Here is a 17,431-nt window from a genome sequence, read left to right on the forward strand (position 1 = left end):
GGGTGCATTATATGTATTATGTAATACACAAGATTATGCATGCTTATCTTTGTCCTGAGGCCATCAGGCCATCAATCATCATTATTCGATCCAGCGCCGCCCCATTTTTAATCTGACCTCTCATTCCTCGTGCTCTTCACCTGGAATCAACCCGGAATTTATTGAGATGGACAGAGTTTCCCAGTGATCGGCATTCCCAAGGCTCTTGTGCTCACCTGCTGCAATAACAATGGCCAGCGGTCGACTCCGAATTATCTGTCAGCCTGATAGCCTTCTCACTGAGTTCGGCTGAGTGCTGTTCACTGTTCATTCCCCCTTGTCGGTGTCTCGCACTAAGCCAAAGTGCCCACTTGTCGACTTAGCCTCGATCGTTTATTCTTTCTTCGTCCCAATCTTTCGCTGTCTTGCTCCACTTTGGCCCAGTTTCAGAAGCTGACAGTGCCCATGGGCTCTTTCTTTACTTGTGAAACGGACTAAACGCGTCATCACAGCTCCTCAGATCTTCGAAAGCTTCCCCTCGCTATGAGGCGTGGCCCGATGATCCTCCATACTCTCTCCCTTTAAGAACAAGCGACAACGTCGATCTTCTCTCCGCCCTTTCTGAATTCACCCGTCCATCTGGCAACGTTTTCTTTTCTCGCCAATTCCTCGTCGCTCCTTTAAACACCGTTCCATCCTCCCCCCTCGACCGAGCGCTGAGTTACATCTATACCTCGCACCCACGCCGGCGACACGAGAGCAGAAAGAGAAGGATACAGAGGAGGCGACCCAAAGATGCATGGAAATCTCGAAGTTCGGCCGGTTTACGTATAATCAAGTCTCGCAAAAACTTCACTGCTAGGAAGAATGAGTTACCACCGCGGTATCCGTCGCCGTATCGCCGTGGTCGCAACGCTTCTCGCCGTTTTCCTCATTTACCACTTCACATTCGGAACCGTCCCCGACACGACGACCACGTCCTCACATAATGCACACGGCAGTTCCAACCAGAAGAGCCAGTGTCCCTCACTCCCGGGGATTGAGGATGTCCTCGTTGTTATGAAAACTGGCGTCACAGAGGCCCTCGAGAAAGTCCCTGTGCATTTCCAAACGACCCTCCGCTGCATCCCCAATTACGTCATCTTCTCCGACTTTGAAGAGGAAATCAACGGGGTCAAAATCCACGATGCACTCCGCGGCGTCGACCCCATCGTGAAAGACACAGTCGCAGACTTCCAAATCTACAACCGTCTCCAAGAGAACGGCCGCAAAGGTCTGGAATCGCAAGACTTTGCCGACGAGGCGAACTCCGCCATTGGCAAACCGAACAACCCAGGCTGGAAGCTAGATAAATGGAAGTTCCTTCCCATGGTCAAGGAAGCTTACCTGCGCAAGCCAGACGCCAAATGGTACGTGTTCATGGAGGCAGACACATACTACTCGTGGCCAACCCTCCTCGCATGGCTAGAGCGCTTCGACGCCTCTAAGCCGCTTTACATCGGTACGGAAACCCAAATCGCGGATGTCATTTTCGCGCACGGCGGTTCGGGCTTCATGATCTCAAACCCGGCAATGAAGCGCGCGGTGGATGAATACGACGACAACTCCGTCGAACTGCACGAGTACACCGATGCCCATTGGGCCGGGGACTGCGTGCTAGGGAAAGTCCTCTCGAACGTCGGCGTAGACCTGACATTCTCATGGCCCATTCTTCAGAACACCAATATCGGGGAGCTCGACGAGTTCACAACCGCGTTCTACAGACGACCGTGGTGCTTCCCAGCTGTCGCTTTCCACCACTTGTCACCCAGTGATGTCAAGTTTCTGCACGACTTTGAGCAACGGAGGCTAGCAAAGGTAAATTATACACCATACCCACCCTTTTTCCCCCGTGCTCAATTGGCTGATGACATTTTTTTTCAACTGTATAGGGTTCAAAACCTCTCCTGCATAGCGACGTTTTCAAGGAGCTTATCTTTCCCGAACTCTCCAACGTCCGAGATGGCTGGGATAACCTTAGTGACAAGGAACAATTGTTAGCATCTACATTCCAGGAATGCCAGTCCTACTGCGAAAAATCCACCGACTGTGTGCAATTCGTCATGCGCGGTGGGAAATGTTATACCGGTGCGACGCCACGACTTGGGTCGAGCTCCTCCGATGCTCGGTCTGGATGGGTCATTAATAAAATAGAGAAGATGGTAAAGCAGGCACCTAAATGTGCTCGGCCAGACTTTGGACGATGATCTGATTTCTATTCTTTTCGCGGGTCGAAATAAATTTGACGCTCCAAAAGCATCGATTTCTGTATTTCTAACACATCAGATCTAGCCATGTGGTTGCTAATGAGTGTTTTACAACTCCGCGTTGGTCACTGATTCTGTTGCCTGTACATGTAGAATAATTCAAGTCAAAACAAAATGACAAAAACTCTCCTTCAAACTTGTCCTGTCGGATCCTGGTAATGACTGTCCCCAGGCTTCCTATTCGACTGAATCCTGTATCGCCCGGTCCCCCGTTCACGGTACCGGCTAGGATCAAATGGGGGACTCTTGGGATCCTCCAAGCACTGGTCCACTCGCATGATATCGACGTTGAGGCTCTTGACGAATCGGATAAACTCTCGGAAGTACTGGACGGTTGTAGAGTTCAGGTAATGCATAACGACGAGATTTCCTCCTCGGCCCACGTCTCGGAAGAACGCATCACGTTGTCGCTCCGGCGTTTTGCTCTCTGCCCATAACCAGTCCTCCACATCAACACTCCAGTTGATCACATAAGGATCTTTTATGTACGCTGCCAGCCGCTGCCGGGTTCTCGCACCAACGGTGCCGTAGGGCGGACGAAAGTAACGAGCTATTCACGTCAGCTGCCATGTTGCTACTAGATGAGGGTAGGCAGATTTTCACGAAAAGGTTATAAACAATAAACACGTACATTCAATCCCAAGCAGTCTTTGAAAAGTCTCTACGTTGTGGACAATCTCCTCGTCGATACCCTTGACGGTGTCGAGACCTTCAATCCTTTTTGAGATGTCAGTGTCGTCCTTAATTGACTGGGGTTACACTCACTGCTGGTGTGTATCCGAATGTAGGGCGATTTGATGACCTCTTTGCAGCATTTCTTTGTACACATCCGTGAAATTGGCTTCCTTGTCCCGGAGCCCAGCGCCAACTACAAAAAAGGTAACCAAGATCTTTTCCTCTTCCAAGATCTTTATGACGTCCTGTACCAAGTGTGGCATTCCATCGTCAATCCCGAACGCAAAAGAATTCGGTTTCGTACAGTGAAAGAAAAGCTTTCCGGTCTCCAGTTTGGGGGGCACATAGAACCCCTTTGGGAGCTCCGGCACGATTTCCACCCTGTACAGCGTCACCATTTCTTCCGAGAAAAACCCATGGAACGAAATCGAAACCGTCCGGGACTGGTCGATCTCGAAATGATTTAGTGGCACATATATGTCGTTTCCCCGTGCATAGCGCTCTGTTTCAATGCTGTCCCACGTCTGTAGGAAGGGGCTTCGGCGGGAATCACACTTCTCATTGTGTTGGTTTAAGGAGACGGTGAATTTTGTAGACCCGGAGAATACTATATGAAGGTACATATTCTGGTAAGGACGCATATCGAAACATGTCGCGGGACCAAGCTCCGTGTGGTAGTTTTGATCTGGATCTGTAGGGAAAAGACGGATATAGCCATTGCCAGGCTCGCTGACCAAATTGGTACTGGGGCCGTGCCAAAATCCGAGGTCGTTATGCTCTGGATCGGTAAATGAATCGACCACCAGGGCAGTACTATGGTTTCGCGGTACGGTATAGTTATGTATTAATGTAGCAGTGAAATCGGCAGGTATCGGCGGCGGTGGAAGTAATTCCACAGCAAGGGTAAAAAGGAGAGGACTCAGTACTGCAATGAGGCACATCCAGATTAGGACCGCCTGGTTGGTGGATACCAATGGCCTCATAGTGGCGTCCTCAGTTGACTGGATCCGACGGGCTCTTGAAGGTGCTGAATATGGAACGTTAGGAATACCTTGTATATAAGTGAGGCGCCTGATAGCGGGCAGGGAGTGTGGTATTGAGATGGGCTCCAAGTCTCCCATACTGTGAGGTACCAACCGTACCATCGCCTGTCCCTAAGTGGAAGCAACGGCCTCCATAGCCACCAATACCAACGAGGAAGTTACATTGCTGCATTCTATTGAGAAAAGGACTGTTCAAAAGACTTAGCGTTATTAGATTGCTAAACTGAATCTCTCCAAGTCGAACAGAGACAGGAGGCCTTGGGCTTTTTAATCCAGTTATCAGAATCAAGAAACAAAAGAGCAAACAAACTAAATCTAGCGCAACATCATCAACCATCATCGAACCATTCACTTTACTGAAAGACAGAGGACTGTCGTTCCATGTCTGGCAGACCTTTCATAGTCTCGGCCGGTGACTGCGCAACTAGCGAGATAACAAAGATAAACTACTCCCAGCCGGATGGAGCTGCAGCGGCTTCATTCTGAGTAGAGTCCATACCACCCCAACCGCCGGTATTCCCGCCATTGTCGGTAGCTCCGTATTCTTCGTTTCCCTCGTCATCGGTATCGTCGTCGTGGAAGTCCACCACCTCACCTTCCGGCTTGTAATCAGCAAGGAAATCGGGCACATTCTGCTTGCTTTCGATCAGGATTTTGACGAGATCGGGTGCAAGGTCGGAGTCTTTTTCGTTGTAAAACGAGGTGGCGAGACCTTCATTGCCGATGCGCGCAGTGCGCCCTAGTAGATGTTAAGCCTTTCTCTGGCCCTAAATAGGAACGAAGTGAACAATGCTTACTTACCAATACGATGAATGTACTCGGTGATCCCACCATGCATGTAGCTGGGGAGGTCATAATTAATAACATGCATAACGTTTTTGATGTCTAGACCACGAGCAGAAACACCTGTGGCTACCAAGATTGGGCATCTAGCGGCGCGGAAAGCACGCCTACGTGGAATGAGCATTTGATGTATCATTTTGAGGGTGAGTGCCAACTTACAAAGCATCCTCGCGCTCGCGCTGAGTACGGTCAGCATGAATCGAAGTACTAGGAAGGCCCAGGTTGTAGAGGTAGTCATCAATAAGGTCCGCCTGTTGCTTCGAGTTCACGAAAACAAGGGTGCGAGAAGGGGGCATAGCAAGAAGCAAGTCGTAGAGGCATTGCTTCTTAAGGTGGGGCTCTGCGTAAACAATCTATCAAGAAAAAGAAAGAAGGTAGTTTATTAGCAACACGTCATGGGACTCTATCCACCTTGAAGACATACATTCTGGTCCACATTGATGTGAGTGCTTCCGGGGCGACCAATACGAACGCGAACATGGTCGTCTGCAAGGAACTTGCGAGCGAGCACGCGGCATTCCTTGTTGAAAGTCGCCGAAAACATCATATATCTGTGGTCAGCATCCTCATTCATGTCTGTGTTTATTATTAGTACGGGGTAGGCGTTGGGAGAGAAGGAAAAGTAGCTTACCTCCACCGGACATGATCTTGGTGAAATCAGACTCCCAGTCCGACTGGAGGAGCTCATCAGCTTCATCGATGATGGTGTACCTAAATGTATGGTTAAAGGTGTTCGTTGCACGTTTTCCTGGGCATCATACTTTACACGACGCAAGGAGAGTATATGCGGCTTATCCATGAAATCTAAGAGCCTTCCTGGGGTTCCAATGAGGATATCACAGCCCTTCTGCAACTCGTCTCTCTGGTCGCGCACAGGAGCACCGCCGTAAACCACGCAGGGACGAAGCATCGATCTATAACAAAGGCGCCGAGCCTCATCAAAAATCTGAGTGGCCAGCTCGCGAGTTGGTGCCACAATAAGGACAAGTGGCTCAGCACGAACGCTATCAGTCCTCGGGTCAAACCCAGCAACCAAGTTAGGGCGTGGTGCTGCCAGCTTTTTCGCCTTTCCCATCAACTGAGAAAGAACTGGGATCAAAAATGCAGCCGTTTTGCCCGAGCCTGGTAGGGTTAGCAAGACAGCAAATATGGATTTTTGATGGACGCGAACCGGTTTGAGCTATGGCGATGAGGTCGTGCGAGGTAAGAACTGCAGGGATAGCGTACGCCTGGATGGGAGTGGGAAATTCATAGCCGCAAAGACTAATGTTCTCGCGCACGATGGGGTGGATACCCGCGTCGTCGAACTTTATGCATAGAGTCACTATCACAGTGCGGAATGCATCACGATGGAAGAAAGGATGATGCTTACACTTTTGATTGGGTTGGGTCTCTCGTGACTCTCGGCAATGACCTCGATGTTTCGCAAGCTATGATCTGTTAGTATATCCAATGAAGAGTAACACAGGGGGTGCACTCACTTTCCAATCTTGAGGCCGGTTCGGTTGATGAACTCACTACGGAACAGCTGTTCCTCGAGCCTGGGGTTCTTTGGGCCAACATCACCATATTCGTCATTCCATTCGTATTTCGCAGCATTTGCCGCCCATTCAGGGACAGATTCTTCCTGCAGGCTCTCACCACCTTCTGCAAGTTTATCCGCAGGTGCGAACTTGTACTTGTCATAGTCCAAAGCTTCAGGCGCAATCCAGCCTCTCTCACGAGCTATGACAGCAGCCTCGATGTTTTTGTTGTTTTGATCATTGGTGACATCTGCGAGGGCGTCTCTCACCGAAGACACCTCGAAGTTGCCAGTGTCATCCATGATGACTGGAAGGGTGGCCCTTCCGACGGGAGATAAAAGTCAGCATTCCAAACTAAATGACGAGGCAGGACATTTAAGTAGTCAGAAAAGTGAAAATGCAAATGACTTACTTGGGTGGATGTTTGAGGAATCAAGCTCGAGTCAGAGTTCGAGCAGAGATGGTGTGAGGAAAGGTAGAAGGAAGATGGGATGGGGGAAAGGAGAGAAGGTGGGTAGAACCACGCCTACGCGAAAGAAAAACACAACACCAGGGTGAAAGAGAAGAAATTTCACTGAGCATGACAGGTTGAATTTGGTTACTGAGGTGAGCATGTTTTTAATCTGGCTACAAACAAACACAACAACCATGCTCTTTCAGATTATTTTTGTGGGGGGTTAGGTCGCTGTAGTAGGTTACTTCACAGTGGGACAGCAGTAGATATAATTGAAAGGAGTTAGTACTGCACACATAGCTGTCAAACCAAGTTGATGAGTGACAGGATATGAAGCTATACACCGAGTTTCTATGCTACAGTCAGGTTGCCATAAATGAAGTGAGGTGGTGCTCCAGAGGAATTGCTGACTCCGAAGAACAACGGGGTTACCAACACGGTCCAGAAGGGAAATAGAATGATTGTCAAAGGCTTGGTTTAAAGAGGTCGCGACCTTTCCGGGTTCCAATCTTCTGTTTCCTCCGTTGGGCGTGGCAGATACGGGTACATGCGTATATGCGTTTGCAAGATGAACATGAGTAGTCTAACTCTGAAGGCTTATTGAATACATCAAACCAAAATTCATTACAGTGTCTGGACTTTTTGACCAACAGCATTCTCAGGTAAAAATTTTTTAAAAAAAAAGTCCGTTACTCCATTGCCCTCGGCCATCCATATCCCAATACGTGCACCTCACGGTACAACCTGACAGTGGAAGCGAGACCAAAGAATCCACTACTTTTACTGAGAAAATTTGTTTGATTATATTGTAAATACCAGTGTAGTCATCTTGGTAGGATAATTTTAACCGTCTCGGTGTTTCTAATGCCCGTCTTCTCAATGATTTTGCCGATGTACGAAGTAGCCATGTACATAATAATGGAGACGGAAGAGAGTCGATGCCTGAGGATAAACGCAGCCTTACCGATAAATAATTGGCAGACGTCATTTTCGTCTCTCAGAGTCAGCCGCGATCATATTGAAATAAAGCCCGAGGCTGCCAGAGGATGCAAACGACACCGGGAAGCTTGACCGGTTACTCTTTGGAATTAGAGTGCCGCCCGCTGATTAGACCACAGCTTATCCTCGGCCTGCTCAGTTTGGTTCCACCCAAGCTTCTCAACAAATTCCGGGCAGAAGGAGATATACGCCGTACGGACCATCACGGGAACTTCCATACCGCCGACATTGACATGGAAAAGGAACATCAGCTGGGCTCCTTCTTTTATAATCTTATTCCGCGCTCCAGTTGAAGTACTTGCTCTTCGACGCCAATTCTTCCTCAATTTCGACTCCAGACCTGTCGCGATAGCACCATGTCCTCCGAGGACACAAATCCCGCCCGAACCCCTCGGCTTGAGCAAGCCATTACCAACCCAGGATCTGTCAAGATCAATGTCAAGGGTGCCTTTATCGTCGACGATGACCCCCGTTCCAAAAGCCCTGTAAGGACTGATGGCGTCCATTACGAGGGTCAGGACATTCGCCTGCCTCACCACACCGGCGTTGTGAGCCATGTTGCCGTCGATGTAAGATCCCTGGATTTTTTCTTGCCTCCGTGGTTCCCCGCACCTTGCACTCTCCCCGCAATCGCGTTTTTGCCGACCGTCAACGAAGCACACTGTGTAACTGACAACTAACTGTGATGCTCGATAGATTGGAGGCTCGCTAGCGAAACTGGTCTACTTCACACGCGAACTGGACTCGCCAGACAATGGCGGGCGGTTGAACTTTATTAACTTCGAGACCGACCGGATACACCTTTGCCTGGAATTCATCAAACAACTCAAGGAAGAGCACCGGGGCCTCAATGGGGGCTCCAAAGAGGAACTATGTGTCGTCGCTACTGGTGGCGGGGCCTACAAATATTACGACAAACTCAAGGAGACGTTAAACGTGAACATCATGCGAGAAGATGAAATGGAATGTCTCATCACGGGTATGGCCTATCTACCATGGAAACTACAACCGGGAGAGCGAAAAGCTAATTTGACTTCTACCTAGGGCTTGATTTTTTCATCACCGAAATACCGAACGAAATATTTACATATAGTGAAACCGAGCCGATGCAATTTGCCGAGGCCCGACCGGATGTGTATCCATACCTCTTAGTAAACATCGGCTCCGGTGTTTCCATGATCAAAGTGTCAGGGCCAAAACAATTCCAACGTGTTGGGGGCACTCACCTAGGTGGTGGAACGTTTTGGGGTATCATGTCGTTATTGACAGGTGCCCGAACTTTTGACGACATGTTGGCAATGGCGGACCGAGGAGATAACAGCGGAGTGGACATGCTAGTCGGTGACATCTATGGCATGGATTACGGCAAGATTGGTCTGAAGAGCACCGCTATTGCAAGCACTTTCGGAAAGGTATTCCGGCTACAGAGCGAGGCGCAACACAAGGAAAACGAAGGGGGAACGGAGAATGGAACAGAGCCTGCCGACGACGATTTGATGTTTAAACATGAGGATATGAGCCGGAGTCTACTATATGCCATCAGGTAATAAGCTAAAGCCATTCCCGGTACAAAACGACCATCACTAACTTTGCCAGTAACAACATCGGACAAATCGCCTACCTCCAGTCTGAGAAGCACCAAGTCCAGCATATCTACTTCGGTGGATCTTTTATTCGTGGACACCGTCAAACGATGAACACGCTGTCATATGCTATCCGTTTCTGGTCCAAGGGCGAGAAACAAGCGTACTTCCTCCGCCACGAAGGCTATATCGGCGCAGTCGGCGCATTCCTTCGTCGGAAGCCAGTCAATTGGGGCCGCAGAAACAGCATTGACGAGCATACGCCTGCTAATGGAATTTGAGCACGGGCATTTTTTAGATGGAGGGACACTCATCAGTCACCTCTAAATAACTTTTGAGCGTTTGATACCCGTCGATTATGTTGGCATTTTATGCATCCTGATCCCAATCATTATTACGCTTGCCAGATTTGATTTTGTCTTATTCTGCGGGCCAGATTCACAGAGCATTTCAGCGAGCGCATTTTTGTATACAAAACAATACTACTTACTCCATGATAATGTGTTTCTTTGCTTTTCTTTTCTTTTAGATTCTTTTCCCGTATTTTCAGGCTTTTGTTTCAGCGCGCCATCATTTGCTATATCTTTACATGGTCCCGCGAAAAGCCTTTGACTTTTATCTTTCAGCTACCAGGGGTAGAGGACAACAATCATAAAAATCCATAGAGAAGGTGTTTGACTATCTGTCGCCCCTAAAGGGAGCGTTCAAGCTCGGGTGCGTGGCATGAGTTGCCTCCGAATTAAGTTTCTTGTTCGGCCTGTAAGACTGAAGTGGCTGCTACTATTTGCTGCTTAGGCTTTTGCTGGCTTGGCTTCCAAGAGCAGTTCCATTTCCGATATCTTTAGAAGTCTCTTCTTTTTCAAAGTAGCAACATCCCTCGTCAACGCCAGATGTGATAAATCGAATCTGCCGGTTCCCATCCATCAACTGCGCCAAGGCTTGAGACAGATCCGACGAAACAAACGGACAGGATTAAGTAACTGTTCATTTCGTCCAGATCCAGCAGAGCATCCCCCTGATTTACTCTTGCTTATACTTCTTAGGAGTAGGTTCTTCCGATCGCTTCACGCAAGAACGGTATCCGTCCGTTGGATGGTCCAACGGCATCATGGAACCAAGCAAGCCGAAAGATCGGACGCTGACGATGACGATGGCTTTGATAGCGACACCACTGACATTGGTGCGAAGTCTTCTGATATTCGTATTCATCCAGCCAGTGACAATAATGGGCCTCCTCCGCAATCAACCCAAAGCCCGCGGCTGTTTTCCAAACTAGCTGTCATCAAACCTACGATAACTACAACACGTTGGTGATTTCCCTCTGAAAGAATATAAAACGAGCAAGGCCTTCTTTGTGAGAGCGTGCCCTTTCTACAGCATATTTTATCAAAATATCAAAGTGGAGATTCTTTCCAGTCAATTTGGTTCACGGCCAAAACATCATTATATATTCGTGTGGAGTGAGGGCGAATTCAAGCTTCTTGTACGGCAAGCTCAGGATATTGCCAGGGAAATTGGGGAGACCCTGACCATTGAAGTCACATTCCCGAGTCGTAAACTCATAGAGGCTAGGCGAGAAACTACTAGTACGAACAATATTGTATACATAGAAATAATGATAAGAATCCGGCGGGATCTTGATGACAACTTGGCTCTATCAACACCATTCCAGAAACGGAAAGCACTAAACCACGCACGGACAACCCCCGAGTTTAGTGACAAGTTTATTTCCCGCCCGCCTCTGCTCCGTCTATTTCGATCGCAAGAGCTACTTCTATCCCAGATTGACCGCCATGCTTCGAGCATAACGATAAGGCTACCTCAATGCCTTCTCTGCCTGATTCGCCGCCCCCCGTTCCCCCTCCAGTCCCTGTTGAAACCCACCCGAACCGCACAGGCGGGCTGAAATATCCATCGGCGGAACAACGCGCGCTCCCCGATCCCACTCGCCTCGCCCCTGAAGACGCATACTACTCCCCCTCCCTTCTCCGGAGTCGACCCAGTAGCTCGAATTATGAGGATCCGCTCCGTTCCCTGAGCGGGACTACTGGCACTGCTGCTTCCGTTGCGGCCCTGCGACCGCCGCCTGCAGTGCCGGGCGCTGCTACGCGAAAGGAGAACCGCAAACTACGAGGAACAGGCATACGGAAAAGGCGGAAGGGTGCTTGGAAGAAATTGCTATGGGTAAAACAGTCATGTATGCATATAAACGCTGGGATTATGTGATTATGTCCTTCCGTCCGCGCCTACTAACTTCGGGGAAATAGATCCTGATAATTACACCGACACCGAGACGTTCCTCGATCACCTGCAGAGAAACCCCCGCGTGCGTCCTTACGACTTCTGGCCGCTAGTGGCCGACTCGACCGTTATTGTACAACATGTCTGTTCTGTGGCCATCTTCGTCTGCTGCTTCGTTGGAATTGTCCAAGGCCGCGTAAGCCCGGTCTCGGTCGTTTGCTGGGGAAGTGTTGGAACGGCTGTCGGTTGGATTCTATGGGACTGGTGGGCGTTTACAGAACACTCAGAGAATCGGAGGGCTACGGATAATGCGATGGAGGGGGATGACGGATCGAGTTCCAGTTCCATGATGAGCTCCGTGAACCCACAAAACCAGCAACGGGCGAATGGACAGAAAGAAAACCATGTCCATGGCCTCGGATTGAGCATGGCACAAAATGAACCGGGTCCTTTGAGACGGCAGAGCACAGGACTCAGCGCTGATTCTTTTGTCGCGCAAGATCCGGGCTCGCCTCCTCCAGGTTCTCCTCCAGCATATACAAATGGCCCTTCAGGGCCTTCTCATTTTCAAGGCTGGCAGCCTCAATCATTTCTCTCGCGAAACAAGCAACGACTATCCACAGTGAAGTCAGCTTTTCTCATCTACTTCTCGCTGCTTGGGCTGAGTCCTATCCTAAAGTCCCTTACAAAATCGACTGCCAGTGACTCTATCTGGGCCATGAGTTGCTGGTTGTTGATCATGAACATATTCTCCTTCGACTACGGAAGCGGGGAGGGCGCGGGCGCCACCAAATTCCCTGCATCTCTGTCCACAAATGCAGCGGTCATGGCGTCGACGGTGCTGGCCTCTCGTCTCCCGTCAACAACACATGTGTTCAGCCTGATGCTATTCTCTATTGAAGTTTTCGGTCTATTTCCGATTTTTCGGCGCCAGCTGCGTCATATTTCATGGACTGGGCACATATTCCTCACCTTGACGCTGGTTATGTTCGCCGGCGGAGCAGTTGGGATCACATTACGAGGTGGATGGATGGGTGCGATAATTGGATCATTCCTGGGAAGCATTTTAACAGCACTAACAATGGGTGGTTGCAGCTGGTGGCTCATCAGCCTCCAGAAGTATAAGAATGTTGTCTCGGGGCCGTGGGATCCTGCTCGGCCGATTATACGACGGCATTGGGACTGAGGCGCTGTATTTGAGATACCCCTTTGCTTGTTATTTTTACTATATCTATAATGAACATTCATATTTGGAACCCGGTTAATTATTCACTGCTTTTAACATTTATTTAGTAAAGTTGTGGAGCTGAGTGTTCATGACCCCCGGGATATGCTATAGGCACTTTAGATCTCCAGGTTCCAAGGATTATATTCTGAGAATTACGCCAGCAAGAATTCATTTGCCCTAGGATTGACTGGGGTTAGTAGAATAACAAGGGGCGACTGGCGAGCCCCTTAATTCGATCCGGGCCCTAAATTCGCATTCCGAGACATGGAATGCAAGGCCCTGATTGTTGCCATCAATGCTGGGTATGAATCGATCTGCATACTAGCCTATCCAGGCCTTGACCTATGAATGTTGGCATACCTACCTCACATTCCTCCTCACAACAGATGACATCGAGACAATGGCCAAACATGAACGATTGTTGACCTACGAACTGACCCTGTCTCTGTTCCTGTGTTACTTATTTGTGTTTCAGCCCCTATGCGTTCGTTTATCCTGCCTGACACCTGGTGATCTCTTTGAGCTTGGAGCGCTTTGAGCTGCTTTAGTCTGTGGGAGGTTTTAAATAACTCCGTCTTCTTGCGACCTTGGCTATTCAGTGTTGCGAACTATTTTGATTATTATTTTTTATTGAGTTTCTAGATCAACGGGAACGAAAATCGGCGTCATGATGCTAAAACCCGTTGCTTTGGCCCTGGCGGCCCTTCAGTGCGTTGCGGGTCTCCGCTTTGCGATGTATATCGATCAGTTAGTACTCCCCCTTCATAAGCGGAGATGGAGGCGAGTACGGTGTCAGCTAATTTGGTTAACAGATATCACACCGATGGCCTTCCTGGCAGCAACACAACGCAGGGCATTACGCATGCGATTATGGGTTTTGCCAAATCCACTGACTTCAACACGGACTCAGGGTCGTCGTTCAAGCCCTTTGAGCCAGTCGAAACCATGCGCAAGCGTTTCGTGCCTGACACAAAGGTCCTGGTTGCGATCGGTGGATGGGGTGATACGGAGGGTTTCTCGACGGGTGCAAAGGATGAGGCCTCCCGGGAACGGTACGCGAAGAACGTTGCAAAGATGCTGGATGACAATGGATTTGACGGCGTTGATGTCGACTGGGAGTACCCTGGTGGAAATGGGGAAGATTACAAGAAGGTCCCAAACAAGGACAAAGTGGGCGAGATCGAGACGTTCCCGCTGTTCATCCAGGCTCTTCGCAAGGCAATCGGCAAGGAGAAACTCCTGACTATCGCGACTCCGGGTAAAAGAGAGGATATGATCGCGTACACAGAGGAAAACGGACCCAAGATCTGGCCGTCTGTGGATTTTGTCAACGTGATGGCTTACGACTTGATGAACCGCCGCAACAACGTGACGAAGCACCATTCTAGCGTCGTTGATTCGCACGATACTATCAAGGCGTATCTTGAAATTGGAGCGCCGCCAGAGAAGCTCAACCTTGGAATTGCCTACTATATGAAATGGTTCACCACCCAAGAGAACGCAGATTGCGACACTCACCCCATTGGATGTCCGACAGTGGAGATGGAGGCCGCCAACGGAGACGACAACGGGAAGTCGGGCACTATTACCTTCGAGACGAAGAACATGGCTCCACCGCCGCAAGACTTGAAGGTGTCGACTGACCAGAAATGTGGTCTCGAGGCCAAAACCAAGTGCCCTGCTGGGTCCTGCTGCAGCATTTACGGAAGTTGGTAAGTCTCGGAGTCCGCTCCTTGAAGAAAGTAGTAGAGTTTGCTAACGTCAACAGTGGCTCGGGCGACGACTACTGTGGAGCCAACTGTGATTCCAACTACGGCGAATGTAAGGGTACGTCGATTCAAGGTTCACTGCAAAGCGCGCTCAAGGACGGCAAGACCGACGAGGAAGCGGGCGGCCAGTACTACATGGATGTAAAGAGCAACCTGTTCTGGACCTGGGACACCCCCGAATTAATTACCCGCAAGTTCAAGGAGATTGTGGACGCCGAGAAGCTGGGAGGTGTTATGGCGTGGAGCTTGGGGGAGGATACATACAAATGGGAGCATCTGAAGGCGATGCAGGCAGGAGTTGCCGAGCGCGGTGGCAACACGGAGGCTCGCGATGATCCTGAACGTTAAATGTGAATTAGGTTTGGGAGCGAGAATCAACCTTATACAGAGTAGTTGACCTCTTCGGAGGTGGGAACTGGAAATTCAACGAATTCTTGTCTAATATTGTCTCTAATGTTGCTAGAGCAGTGCTGAAACGTAGCGGCCAATCCGCGTGCTGCAAGCTCCACGGGGCCGTTGGGGCCTCTTCACCCATCCAAGCAGTCACTTTAGCAGTGAAGCTAATTCCGCCCCGTCAGCCAGGTAGCGTCTGTTCGAAAAATCCACATAAGTACAGCTGAGAGAAGCTTAACCCATGCAGCTAATTCAGGGCCTTCGTTTTTCTCTCCTCCAGGCTCCCAGTCCTGCTGCAGCCAGGCTGCCCGCGCCAACATGAGGGCCCTTATCCTCCTCAACTTCGTTTCGCTGGCGCTTTCTCTCGCTATTCCGATCAACCACTCTGGCCTCCTGGATTCAAGTCCTTCTCTACAGCAGCCTCTCCTTCAAAACACCCAAGCAAACCCAGGATCAGAACCGGCTTCGGCTTTCGAAATCAACCATGGCGCATTCATCCATGCAGACAAGCCCCGCGTACAACCCCATAATACTAGTTACGCCCATACTTTGCACATGAAGGAATCAATGTACGCTCTACTAGACCGATACTCGGACGAATTATATGCAGCCGGACTCATCCTTCTCGTCCCGATTGTGATTGGTATCGTTGAGCTTCTTGAAAGAATCTCGCAAGCCATGGCCGTTGAGGAATTTCCCGAGCGCGGGAGAGACAAACACCGGCTCGAGTCGCTGAAGGAACGAGAGGAATGGGTGCTTAGGCGAAAGGAACGAGAAAAGAGGATTGAACGATCAAGGTCTTGGTGGAGATGCTCAAGACGTTGAGGGCTCATCTTTTTCTTTGGAGTCATGGATACGTTCATTCTATTCTATTTTTCGACATAACTTCGCGGCGAGGTATATAATGATACAAAAAGGGAGAAAAACTAGGCCAAACGCTTGATCTCCTCGACAACGGCGGAGGTTACTTCAACGGTTGTAGCCTTTCCACCAAGATCGGCTGTCAGTACACCGGACTCGCATACGCGTTCGACGCATTGCATCAGCTTGTCGGCAGCAGTCTTCTCGCCAAGCCACTCGAGCATCTCTGCAGCAGTCCAGAATGTCGCGACCGGGTTTGCGACACCCTTGCCCGTGATGTCGAAGGCGGATCCATGGATAGGCTCGAACATACTGGGGTTCTGGCGGCTAGGGTCGAGGTTCGATGTGGGCGCAATACCGATGGAGCCTGCAAGGGCAGCGGCAAGATCGGAAAGAATATCGGCGTGCTATACCACATAATTAGTATCATATCAACCGAGACCAGAAGAATAGCAAAGGGGAACATAATAAAACGTACCAGGTTGCTGGCAACAATGGTATCCAAACTCTCGGGCTTGAGCACCATTCTTGTGGTCATGGCATCAACGAGCATCTTATCCACAGTGACTTCAGGGAAGTCCTTGGCAACAACGTTCGCAACCTCATCCCACAACACCATACCGTTGCGCTGCGCATTGCTCTTCGTCACAACAGTCAAGAGCTTTCTCGGCCTCTTGGCTGCCGTCTCGAACGCAAAGCGCATGATGCGCTCCACACCGTGGCGCGAGAAGATGGCAGTCTCCGTGGCCACCTCCCAGGGGTGTCCGCGGTGCGAGCGTCCACCCTGACCAGCGTACTCGCCTTCGCTGTTCTCACGGACAATCACCCAATCAAGGTCTCCGACATTACAGTTGCGCAGGGGCGACTGTGTGCCGCGGAGGACACGCGTGGGACGCACATTGGCGTATTGCTGGAGGGGTTGGCAGATGGCGAGACGGAGGCCCCAGAGGGAGATGTGGTCGGGAACATCTACATTAAATATCAGTACATTGATTCTCTTATCTTTAACAATAGCATAATGTGCAATGTGGGGTGATGTTTACCTGGCGCGCCAACAGCTCCGAACAAAATAGCATCGTTCTTCCTCAATTCGTCTAGCCCACCATCAGGAATGTATTTGCCTGTAGCCTTGAAAGTCTCAGAGCTCCAGTCAAGATGTGTGAAGTCCAGAGAGAATGACTTCAGCTTCTCAGCAAGAGTTTGCAGGACTGTGACGCCGGCATCAACGACTTCGGGGCCAATGCCGTCGGCGGGGATAGTTGCGATGCGGTATGATTTGGTCATTTTGTCGGCCTTCAAAACCCGTTTCTCTTCCAAATGGAAAGTAAGCAGCTGAATGAGGTTTTGAAGTGTGACTTTTAGTCAGGTTCCTCTGAGAAATGGGGAGGGGCTGTTAAATACTTTTCTCTTCTTCCAGACCTCGTGGATAATTCTCCGATTTCGCCCCCGCACCGGAGAAGATATGTGCGGCGGACATGTCTTTGTCCGATCTATCCAAGGAACATCCCGATGTCACAGCGCCACAAGAAGAAAT

General features: G+C 49.8%; 8 protein-coding genes across 8 annotated transcripts; 5 read left to right on the forward strand and 3 right to left on the reverse strand.

Annotated features, from left to right (window-relative positions):
• Positions 1-846: 846 nt before the first annotated feature.
• ASPSYDRAFT_147393 (glycosyltransferase family 31 protein) lies at positions 847-2,225 on the forward strand (the record flags this gene model as incomplete). The annotated part of the gene is made up of 2 exons (XM_040841710.1): positions 847-1,836; positions 1,911-2,225. 2 exons carry the CDS (start codon positions 847-849, stop codon positions 2,223-2,225), a joined length of 1,305 nt encoding a protein of 434 aa, XP_040705035.1.
• ASPSYDRAFT_77458 (polysaccharide deacetylase family protein) lies at positions 1,987-3,901 on the reverse strand (the record flags this gene model as incomplete). The annotated part of the gene is made up of 3 exons (XM_040850893.1): positions 1,987-2,835; positions 2,917-3,002; positions 3,051-3,901. The coding sequence occupies 3 exons, from the start codon at positions 3,899-3,901 to the stop codon at positions 2,417-2,419; spliced, it is 1,356 nt and encodes a 451-aa protein (XP_040705036.1). The 3' UTR covers positions 1,987-2,416.
• A 548-nt stretch (positions 3,902-4,449) lies between these two features.
• On the reverse strand, positions 4,450-6,671 carry ASPSYDRAFT_87785 (DEAD/DEAH box helicase; the record flags this gene model as incomplete). The annotated part of the gene is made up of 9 exons (XM_040851900.1): positions 4,450-4,742; positions 4,805-4,953; positions 5,006-5,199; positions 5,271-5,422; positions 5,478-5,557; positions 5,608-5,968; positions 6,018-6,153; positions 6,219-6,276; positions 6,328-6,671. 9 exons carry the CDS (start codon positions 6,669-6,671, stop codon positions 4,450-4,452), a joined length of 1,767 nt encoding a protein of 588 aa, XP_040705037.1.
• A 1,507-nt stretch (positions 6,672-8,178) lies between these two features.
• On the forward strand, positions 8,179-9,686 carry ASPSYDRAFT_147610 (pantothenate kinase; the record flags this gene model as incomplete). The annotated part of the gene is made up of 4 exons (XM_040841735.1): positions 8,179-8,391; positions 8,519-8,801; positions 8,867-9,365; positions 9,419-9,686. The coding sequence occupies 4 exons, from the start codon at positions 8,179-8,181 to the stop codon at positions 9,684-9,686; spliced, it is 1,263 nt and encodes a 420-aa protein (XP_040705038.1).
• A 1,543-nt stretch (positions 9,687-11,229) lies between these two features.
• On the forward strand, positions 11,230-12,832 carry pigc (phosphatidylinositol N-acetylglucosaminyltransferase; the record flags this gene model as incomplete). The annotated part of the gene is made up of 2 exons (XM_040851901.1): positions 11,230-11,602; positions 11,673-12,832. 2 exons carry the CDS (start codon positions 11,230-11,232, stop codon positions 12,830-12,832), a joined length of 1,533 nt encoding a protein of 510 aa, XP_040705039.1.
• A 709-nt stretch (positions 12,833-13,541) lies between these two features.
• ASPSYDRAFT_29731 (uncharacterized protein) lies at positions 13,542-14,991 on the forward strand (the record flags this gene model as incomplete). The annotated part of the gene is made up of 3 exons (XM_040844680.1): positions 13,542-13,621; positions 13,687-14,586; positions 14,643-14,991. The coding sequence occupies 3 exons, from the start codon at positions 13,542-13,544 to the stop codon at positions 14,989-14,991; spliced, it is 1,329 nt and encodes a 442-aa protein (XP_040705040.1).
• A 363-nt stretch (positions 14,992-15,354) lies between these two features.
• ASPSYDRAFT_29732 (uncharacterized protein) lies at positions 15,355-15,861 on the forward strand (the record flags this gene model as incomplete). Its single annotated transcript, XM_040844681.1, has 1 exon — positions 15,355-15,861. The coding sequence occupies one exon, from the start codon at positions 15,355-15,357 to the stop codon at positions 15,859-15,861; it is 507 nt and encodes a 168-aa protein (XP_040705041.1).
• Positions 15,862-15,962: 101 nt separating this feature from the next.
• ASPSYDRAFT_147441 (putative tartrate dehydrogenase) lies at positions 15,963-17,181 on the reverse strand (the record flags this gene model as incomplete). The annotated part of the gene is made up of 3 exons (XM_040841718.1): positions 15,963-16,304; positions 16,376-16,866; positions 16,941-17,181. The coding sequence occupies 3 exons, from the start codon at positions 17,179-17,181 to the stop codon at positions 15,963-15,965; spliced, it is 1,074 nt and encodes a 357-aa protein (XP_040705042.1).
• Between the last annotated feature and the right edge of the window lie 250 nt (positions 17,182-17,431).

The sequence above is a fragment of the Aspergillus sydowii genome (genome assembly GCF_001890705.1).
Source record: "Aspergillus sydowii CBS 593.65 unplaced genomic scaffold ASPSYscaffold_3, whole genome shotgun sequence".
Taxonomy (NCBI): domain Eukaryota; kingdom Fungi; phylum Ascomycota; class Eurotiomycetes; order Eurotiales; family Aspergillaceae; genus Aspergillus; species Aspergillus sydowii.